Source organism: Anomalospiza imberbis, unplaced genomic scaffold (genome assembly GCF_031753505.1).
Source record: "Anomalospiza imberbis isolate Cuckoo-Finch-1a 21T00152 unplaced genomic scaffold, ASM3175350v1 scaffold_86, whole genome shotgun sequence".
Taxonomy (NCBI): domain Eukaryota; kingdom Metazoa; phylum Chordata; class Aves; order Passeriformes; family Viduidae; genus Anomalospiza; species Anomalospiza imberbis.
Genome location: NW_027100480.1, coordinates 188,644 through 198,856, shown reverse-complemented (window position 1 = coordinate 198,856; position 10,213 = coordinate 188,644). Strand labels below are relative to the sequence as shown.

Here is a 10,213-nt window from a genome sequence, read left to right as displayed (position 1 = left end):
TGAGTGCCTGTGACAAATCTGATCCTTAGCAGGCAATCATCACCAAAAACCCCTGTTGCTGTGGTCAGTTTCCATGGCAACCATCACCAGCCCCTGTTGCTGTGGTCAGTTTCCATGGCAACCATCACCAGCCCCTGTTGCTGTGGTCAGTTTCCATGGCAACCATCACCAGCCCCTGTTGCTGTGGTCAGTTTCCATGGCAACCATCACCACCCCCTGTTGCTATGGTCAGTCCCTGGGCAGCTCCATGGAGTCCCCATGCCAGGGGTGGTTGCCATGGACACCAGCTCAGGCCTGGAGCCAGAGCCCGTTGCCATGGCAACCATTGGCAGTCCCATCCCCAGGGCCATGGGATCCCAGAACCACAGAACTGGCTGAGCTGGGAGGGACCCATCAGGATCCTCGAGTCCAACTGCTGGCCCTGCACAGGACACCCCAACAATGCCAGCCTGGGCCTGGCAGCGGTGTCCAAACGCTGCTGGAGCTCAGAGAGCCCTGGAGCTGTGACCCTTCCCTGGGGAGCCTGGGCCAGTGCCCCAGCAGCCTCTGGGCAAAAACCTTTTCCTGAGATCCAACCTCAGCCTGCCCTGACTCAGCTGCAGCCGTTCCCTCCAGTCCTGTCCCTGGGCACCAGAGTGAAGAGGTTCCCACAGCCCCAGCCAGGGACTCGCTCCCAAGGCTGCTGCCATGGTCACCAGGGCTGGGACCAGCTGGAATGCTCGTTTTCCAAGGGCCGGGGTTCAGGAATGGGATTCCCCAATTTCCTGCTCCTGCTAAAACCACACTGCCCCTCGCTACCTTCCTGCAGCCAATGGAAAGAACAAAAGGCAAAGATCCTGGGCTGGGTTAAGAACAATTTACTGGGAACAAAAACAAGACAAGGAACAAACAGGAACAGAAAAAATACTGATAACAGAAGGGATAAGAAAAAATATTTACAGGGAAAACTACATCACAACTGACTGGCTCTTCCTGGCCATGTATTTCCTTCTGCCTGGAAAGGACACCCTTCTCCTCGGGGACTGAGAGAGAGAGAGAGAGAGAGTCCCTTTCCTGCCCCTGGCAATGACCTGAGGTGGGAGTGCATGTAATGACAGGGCCATGGCCAGACCCTCATGTTCTTTGATCCCACACCATGTCATTGGCAGGGGCAGGAAAAGGGAAAGATCTCTTCCCAGCATGGATCACAGGGAACATGGATCACCAGGGCTCTTCCCAACATGGGTTCTCCCATGGGGGATGGAGCTGGAGCACTGCACAAAGCTCTTCCTCCAGCTTGGGCATTTGCAGAGTTTCCTTACTGGTGGCTCCGTTGGTGTCTGGTCAAGTGAGAACTCTGAGTGAAGCTCTTCCTACACTGGGGACACGTGTAGGGCCTCTCCCCAGCGTGGATGCGCTGGTGCTTGACAAGGGTGGAGCTGTGCTTGAAGCCCTTCCTGCAGTCGGGGCAGCCGAAGGGCCTCTCCTCTGTGTGAATCCGCTGGTGCAGGAGGAGATGGGAGCTGGTTGGAAACCTCTTCTCACACTGGGGACACTCGTATTGCCTCTCCCCAGTGTGGATCATTTGGTGGACGATCAGATGGGACTTCTGGCTAAAGCCCTTGCCACATTCCCCACACTTGTATGGCCTTTCTCCAGTGTGGATCCTCTGGTGGCTGATCAAGTGGGACATCTGGCGGAAGCTCTTCCCACATTCCCCACACTCACAGGGCCGTTCCCTGGTGTGGATCTTCTGGTGGCAGATCAGGCTGGAGCTCTGGCTGAAGGTCATCCCACATTCCCCACACTCATAGGGCCTCTCCCCGGTGTGGATCCGCTGGTGACGGAGGAGACTGGAGCTAGTCTGAAAACGCTTCTGAAACTCGGGACACTCGTAGGGCCTCTCCCCCGTGTGGATGCGTTGGTGGATGACGAGGGCAGAGCAGCAGCTGAAGCCCTTCCCACACTCCCCACACTCGTAGGGCCATTCCCTGGTGTGGATCATCTGGTGGCAGATCAGGTTGAAACTCCTCCTGAAGCTCTTCCCACACTCCAAGCACTTGTAGGGCTTCTCCCCATCATGAACCTGCTCATGGACCACCAGCTCTGAGCTCTGGCTGAAGCTCTGTCCACCTTCCTTGCACAAGGTGGGTCTTTCCTCCTCAGAGCACCCTGGGTTGGGTTTGCAGCCCCTCCTCCTGCAGGATCTCCGGGGCTTTTCCTCCCTGTTGGATTTCTGCGCCATGGAGTTGCTCAAAACGGCCTCTTCCACAAGGTTCTGCCACAGGGATTTGTCCTCCCTGGTCTCCATCCTCAGCTCCTTCCCTGGGGGAGGAAGGACAAGGAAAGGATGGGATTTGCCTCCATGCCAGAGGGAAGGGGAAGAGAATCCTCCCAGTGCGTCCCTGGCAGGACGGCATCGACAGCAGGGCTGTCCTGCAGCCAGGAGCCACGCTGTGCTGGGAGATGGAGCAGGAGAGAGGGGGAAAGGGGCACTGACTTCCTCCTCAGCTGCCCGGGGGTGCCAGGCCTCCTTTTTCTTCCTCACAGCTACCTCCTCCATCTGGTGAGGTTTTGGAGATAGGAAATTCTGTTTTGGGAGAAAAACAAGGGATGAGCACATTGAGTTTTGTACTGGTTTGAAGGCAAACCAGGGGGACAGTCTAAGCCAGAATTACAAATTAGTAAGAATATTAAGATCAAGGCAATGAAACAGAAACACTGGCTTAATCTGAAAGAGTCAGGCTATAACCTGACACCCCGTTGGTAAGGGTGGTGGTAGCCGTCGGATGAAATGGTGTCTGCAGCCCTGTTGGAGTGATGAACGTGATTCTGTCAAAGCGGTGATCCTGTAGAAGGGTCTGGTCTTCCTCTGAAGGTCCAGTGGTGGTTATGGAGCTCTTGTCCTCTGGGAACCCAGTAGGCAAGGTGGTCCTGGTGTTGGAAGGGTGAGATTATATCCAGGTAGGAATGCTTGGTTCCTCCCCCTGGGCGGAGCATCCCACAATGGGATGATGTAATTTTATCAGTCCTGCAGTGGCACTCAATGGCCCATTAACAGAAGATAGCCCCTGGAGGGCGTTATCAGGGTTGAGCCATGGAAGAGATAAAGAACACTGCCCCACCTGTTTATCACAGTTTATGAAGATGGTGACTGAAAACATACTTTGGGTTACATCTTACATTGCACCCTGAAACAGTGAGGCAATCCCTGCTCGGGGTGGGGGGTGAACACCACCCCGCTTACCCAAACTGGCTCAGGTGTAAAACCCCCACCCTGGGAAGGCCACGCACACAGGGGACAATGTCACACTTGCCCCACCTCAGGGGAGGTCTCTGTCCCTGTCACTCCCTGGCTCTCCCCCCTTTTCTCTTTCTTCCATCTCTCTCTCTGCCTCACATTTACTGTTCAATAAAATCCACTTGGGATTTGGTCTCGTTAGCACCTTAATTGGGGCAGAGGCATCTCTCTAACAATTTTATTAACCAGATTGAGACATTATTTTGGTGCAGTGAGTTCAGGGCACTGATGTCTGACCCCAAGTGCCTTTGACAACAGCATGGTTCCCTCCTCTCAGGAGGTTCTGGCTCTTTCTGGAGGATCTCTTGGAAACTTCAATGGAGCTTCCTCTGAGCGACTTCTGGGAGAATTTATGAGGAAAATGGCTATTGTGGGTGGCCAGTGTAAAGAAAATATTTTGCTGTCCTTCCTAGAAAAGTTTGTTAAAATCATGGCAGGAAAGGGACCAAATGATACCAGCAAGACTGACAAGGATCATTCACCACAAGGTGAGGAACACAAGGCTACTAAAGTCCTACCAGAAGCCCAGCTCAAGTGTCTAAATTCCCAAATAACTCCCGAATTCATAGGCTTGGAGGCTTTGCCAAATGTGAGAATCATTATTTTCTTCGTCCATGTCTCCTTTGTGACAGCTACACATAGCTTTGCCTTCCTTTGAAAAATCTCTACTGGGACAAATTTTCACTTTTCTTTTATCAGAACCTGCCAGCAGCTGAGCTGGAGCTGTGCAGGAACCGATGAAACTTGGAATTGCCACAGAATTGCTTCTATTGTCAGGTTATTCATGTTTGGGATTTGTTTGTGTTTCCATCACAAGTGACTTGGGGGAAAATCAAATATCCGTCAAGTATTTTATGCAGAGATAAGTTTGATTTCTTATATCTGTTTAAAAACTCAAAATAACTCAAGTTTTTTTTTTGTCCGGTCCCCAGGGGATGCTCGAGGGGTCTCTGTGCCTCTCGCCCTGGGTGATGCTTGGGAGGGGCTTGGGGGGGTTGTCCCTGTCCCTGTCACCCCAGGCCATTCCCCAGGGGGTGTCCCTGTCCCTGTAACCCCAGGCCATTCCCCAGGGGGTGTCCCTGTCCCTGTCACCCCAGGCCATTCCCCAGGGGGTGTCCCTGTCCCTGTCACCCCAGGCCATTCTCCAGGGGGTCTCCATCGTTCTCATCCCAGGGAATGCCTGGGATGTCTCCCTCCCTCTCACCCTGTGCCAGGGGGTGCTCGGGGCAGTCTCTGTCCCTCTCAGCCCAGGGGATGCTCGGGGTCTCTGACCCTTCACCCTGGGGGATGCTCGGGGTGTCTCCATCCCTCTGGCCTCAGGGAATGCTTGTGCAGGGCTGGGGACCAGGGGCTCTGTGTCCCTCTCACCGCTGAGGGTGCTCGGGGCTGGACGGTCTCCGACCTTCTCATATCTGATATCCCTCCTCTGCCTGCCGGTACCGGGTGATCGCCACCTGGCACCCCACAAGGTCCCTGCAGGGCCATTTCCGGCTCAGCTTTGCGGTCCTGCAAGACCCAAACATCCCCTGCCCTGCCAAACAACCCTGCCGGAGACCCCGCGATGGATTTGGGGCGAGCTCCCCCTCCCCGCTCCCCTGCGGTTCTGGGGGGGCGATGCCGGCGGAGCCGCAGGAGCCGCGGCTCGAGCGGGGGAACCGCGTGGGGTTGGGGCTGGGGCTGCTCCTCCTCCCGCTCCTCCGCTGTCCCTCCTCCCGCTCCTCTTCCTCCTGGTCCTTCTTTTCCTCCCGCTCCTCTTTTCCCCTTTCCTTTTCCTCCTCCTCTCTCCCTCTTCTCCCTCCCGCTCCTCCTCCGCTCCCAGCCCGGCTCGGGCGCTGCCGACACCCAAAAGCAGCCGCGCTCTGCCCTGGGGGGGTTCCAAAGCGGCCCCGCCCCGCCCGGCACTGGGAGCGCTACTGGGAGCACTGGGAACGATGGTGAGAGCACCGGGAAGGAACTGGGAGCGCTCTCCCTCCCAGTACCGCCTCACTGGGAGCACTGGGAACGATGGTCAGAGCACCGGGAAGGAGCTGGGAGCGCTCTCCCTCCCAGTACCGCCTCACTGGGAGCACTGGGAACGATGGTGAGAGCACCGGGAAGGAGCTGGGAGCGCTCTCCCTCCCAGTACCGCTCTTACTGGGAGCACTGGGAACGGTGGTGAGAGCACCGGGAAGGAGCTGGGAGCGCTCTCCCTCCCAGTACCACCTTACTGGGAGCACTGGGAACGATGGTGAGAGCACCGGGAAGGAGCTGGGAGCGCTCTCCCTCCCAGTACCGCCTTACTGGGAGCACTGGGAACGATGGTGAGAGCACCGGGAAGGAGCTGGGAGCGCTCTCCCTCCCAGTACCGCTCTTACTGGGAGCACTGGGAGGGAACTGGGAGCAAACAGCGCCCGGACGCGGCTGCAGCCGGCGGGGGCGGGGCCAGGCCAAGGGGCGGGGCTATGCAAATACGGCGGGAGCAGCGCGGGGTTTGCTCGGTCACGTGAGGGCCGGGGGGGCTGGAGCGATGGCGGCGGCGTCGGTGAGAGGGGACAGGGAATGGGAATGGGGACAGGGAATGGGAATGGGGACAGGGACCGGGAATGGGGACAGGGAATGGGAATGGGGACCGGGAATGGGAATGGGGACAGGGACCGGGAATGGGGACAGGGAATGGGAATGGGGACAGGGAATGGGAATGGGGACCGGGAATGGGAATGGGGACAGGGAATGGGAATGGGGACAGGGACCGGCAATGGGGACAGGAACCGGGAATGGGGACAGGGAATGGGAACGGGGACCGGGAATGGGGACAGGGACCGGGAATGGGGACAGGGAGTGGGAATGGGGACAGGGACTGGGAATGGGGACAGGGACTGGGAATGGGACCGGGAAGGGGGGCAGAGACCAGGAATAGGACTGGGAATGGGACCAGGAATGGGGACAGGGACAGGGGGTCCTTGACCAGCTTCCCCAGAACCTCCACCAGGGTCTCCCAGTGCAACCGGAGCTGCTCAGCCTGGTGTCCCCAAAGCCCTGAGCAACCTCCAAGGCCCTCCCGGGAACCCTCCGGTCCCTCAAACCCAGCAAGGCCCCCACATTCCCTGCAAGACCCCCATGTCCCCATCCTTGTCTTAGCTCAACATCTTTATTTTTACCTGCTTTTGAGGGTTTTGAAAGGGCAAAGAGAAATGAAAAAAAAAATCCAGGCCAAGGGGAGCCAGGAGGATGTGGAGCCCCCAGCCAGGTGTCTTCCCAACATGGATCAGCGGCACCACGGATCACCGGGGCTCTGCCCACCGGGGCTCACTGGGGATCATCCAGCACGGATCCTCCCAGGGGGGATGGAGCTGGAGCAGCGCACGGAGCTCTTCCCACATTGGGGGCACTCGCAGGGCTGCCCTTGGTGGTGCCTCTGTTGGTGTTGGGTCAAGGCTGGGCTGTGTGAGGAGCTCTTCCCACACCTGGGACACTCGTAGGGCCTGGGACATCACCAGGAGCAGGGCTGGGATGTGCTTTCGTGCCTGGGACACCACCAGGAGCGGGGCTGGGATGTGCTCTGGTGCCTGGGACACCACCAGGAGTGGGGCTGGCTGTGATGCTCTCCGGTGCCTGGGACACCACCAGGGGCGGTGCTGGCTGGGGTCTGTTTGGTGCCTGTGAAGTGCCAAGGGCAGTGTCCCAGCGGGGCAGCTCTCAGTGTCCCCAGCAGGTCACAGTGTCCAGTGCAGCCCGTGCCAGCGGTCACTGCGCACACGGGGCAGGCTGGGCTGGACGGGGGTCGGGGCAGAAACGCCGCCCCCGGGACTGGGCTCTCCCCCTGCCTCTGGGGCCCAGCCCCTGCTGGGAGCGCCTTGGGCAGGGCACGGGGCTGCTGCTGGGCCAGGGGGACAGGCCTTGCCCCCTGCCAGCTGCCCGGGCCCCTCTGATGCCTGTCCCACGTCCCTGTGGCTCCTGTCCCCACCACTCCCCACCGCCTTCACTCCCTCCATCAAAGCCCCACTCAACCTCTGCACGGTGACCTCTGGAAAGAAAGGAAGAATGAAGGAAAGGAAGTGTTGTCTCTTCACCCTGGCTGGATGCCAGGCACCCACCAAAGCTGCTCTCTCACTCCCCTCCAGAGATGGCCAGGAGAGAGAAAACAGAAGGAAGGCTTCATGGGTTGAGTTAAGGACTGGGGCAGATCACTCAGCAAATGCCATCAGGGGCAAAACATTTTCGAAATCAGAGATATTAGAGGAACTTACTGCTATCCAGATCAGGGCAGGATAGTGAGAAGTACAATAAAGCTTTAAAAACCCCTTCTGCCCATCCCTCCCTCCTTCCCAGCTCTACCTCCTCCCCCAGTGGGTGCAGGGAGACAGGGAATGGGGGTTCTGGTCAGGTCATCACCTCTAGTTTCTCCTGCTGCTCGGGGAGAGGAGTCGTTCCTCTGCTGTGCTGGGGTCCCTCCCTGAGACACTTCTCCATGAACTTCTCCAAGGTGAGTTCATCTCAGGGACAGCAGTTCTTCACAAACTGCTGCAGCGTGGCTCGCTCTTCCATGGGCTCACAGGTCCTAGCAGGACCCTGCTCCAGCGTGAGCTCCTCTCTCCAGGGGTTTGCAGGTCCCTGCCAGGTCCCTGCTCCAGCACAGGTTTCTCGTGGGGTCACAGCTCCGCTCAGGCATCCCCCTGCTCCGGCACGGGCTCCTCCAGGCGCTGCAGGTGCATCTCTGCTCTCCGTGCCTTCCATGGGCTGCAGGGGCCCAGCTGCCTCACCAGGGACTGCACCAGGGAATCTCAGGGCAATCAGCTCCAGCACCTGGAGCAGCTCCTGCCCCTCCTCCTGCCCTGCCCTGGAGTGTGCAGAGCTGTTCCTCTCACATGTTCTCACCCTGCTCTTCCCTGCTCAGTTACAATAAAACAATCACCAGTTTTTGTTTTCTCAAATCTCTTATCCCAAAGGCGTTACCACCATTTCTAACTGGCCCAGCCTTGGTCAGCGGCCGGTACATCCTGGAGTGGGCTGGAATTGACTGTGTGGGACATGGAGGACCAGCTGCTCTCACAGAAGGTGCTCCTAGAGCCCCTCCCTTACCAAAACCTGGCCATGCAAACCTCGTATAAGTATGGTAAGGTTTTTATTACCATTATGATTTCAATGATCTCTATTTTTGCTATTAATGGTACAGTTGTTATTACTAGTATTTTTAGTCTTTTTGACTCTATATTAATAGTGGCTAGAGTAGAAACAGGTTCTTCATTGCAAGTAGAAGTTAGAATTTTGTCAGCCTCTTGCCCTGCCCTGTTCTGTGTCATTGCTGCGTGTGAAGCCGCTGCTGCCAGGGCTCCCCATTTCCCTGGTTTGGGATATTTCATGGCATTGCTCACCTGTCAGAAAGAGAGGACTCATTCCATTCAAATGGATTGCCTGATTACACCTATTACTTAGGTGTAATACGGCACGTGGAGTACCGTATTTCTTCTAACTACCCTTCAAACCCCTTTTACCATAACCAAACCAACAGTACACGCTCAACAGCGATCAACTATTTTACAATAGTTTCTAACCTAGTTTAACAATTCCCCCTCTAACTATTTGATCCGTCTTCTAGCCTGCATCAACCTTTTAAAGTCCAATTTCTAATTTTCTCAGTTTCTCATACTGCTCAAGCATATCTCTGGCATTCTGATCACTCTGTTCTTTTATTAGCATTACTTTTTTGCCATTTTTCCCTTCTACGTTACCTTGCAGCATGATGCTGCCTTGGCCAATGCTGGGTACTATCAGGACTAGACATGGAATTGCACATGGTAGAAATATTACACTTACTAGTGCATGCACTACAAAGAAGACCAATTTCTTCCACTATTTACCGTTCCAGGTGAACAAGTTGTCCCATCAGTCGGGGTCTCCAAAAAGGGGGTCCATTTTTGTGTTCCAGCATAGGTTAGTTTCCTAATATTTTGAGTAATGTTTTTAATTACATGACTGTGGTCATTGATCTCTAGGCAGCATTCTGAAATGTTAAATTTCCCACAGATCCCTCCTTCCTCTGCGAGGAGGTAGTCCACTGCCAATCGAATTTGGTAAATTACTGATCATGTTTGTGGTTGCTGCTGGCTCAAGAGATCAATGGTCAGAGTTGTTTGATTGGACATTATTTCAAGTACTGCTTGTAAACGGATGATTCGATTGAGCATGTATACTGGGCTTCTGTACCCCCAGGATCCACCTTGGGCCCAGGTAGCCGGCCCATAAGTATCGATAATCTTTTGTGGGGTCCAAATTTCATTGTTCCAATTTTGGGTTCCGCCAAATAAACTCCTTTTCTTTCTGGCCAGATCATCATATACTGGGACTCCCAAGTTTGATTTCACATCCTTAAGCAGTAAGAAAAAGGATGGTTTTACTGCTCCAATTGTGCAACTCCCGGTCCACCCTCCCGGTAATTTCACATATGCCGTGTTACCACAGACCTAAAAAAACCTTTTAGGTGCATCCCAGAAATTAGAATCTTGATTTGTTATATGTTTCCAATATTTGGATAGGGTTTCTATTGCCCAGAATGGGTTAATATAATCTCCTAAGCATTCAAACAGTTTTTCACTATATACACATCTACTTTCAGTTTTTTCTATTGACCAATATGAATGGGGGGTTTCTGGGATCCACCTGGTGTGTGTGTGTCATTTGCTGCTAGATATCTTTCACATGGTGTTTCTCCTGCTTCTATAGTATGCATTTTCCCTTTCCTTGATAAACACTCTTCCCCTATTATTGTGGATTTTAGCTTCCACTCTCCTTCCCTTCTTTTGGGTACTACCATACTTTTTTTCATGTAGTCCATTTTAAAATGTCTAGGGGACCCAAACTGATACCATCCCATGGACAAATTTTAAGTGTGTCCCCTTGCACACCCAACAATCAGTCAACTTAAATTCTTTTGTAATCTTTTCCACCATATCGATA

General features: G+C 54.8%; 1 protein-coding gene across 1 annotated transcript; it reads right to left on the bottom strand.

Moving 5' to 3' along the window:
* Nucleotides 1-1,297: 1,297 nt before the first annotated feature.
* Nucleotides 1,298-2,301, bottom strand: LOC137467899 (zinc finger protein 551-like). The gene has a single exon (XM_068179324.1). The coding sequence runs from the start codon at nt 2,288-2,290 to the stop codon at nt 1,298-1,300; it is 993 nt and encodes a 330-aa protein (XP_068035425.1). The 5' UTR covers nt 2,291-2,301.
* Nucleotides 2,302-10,213: the final 7,912 nt, after the last annotated feature.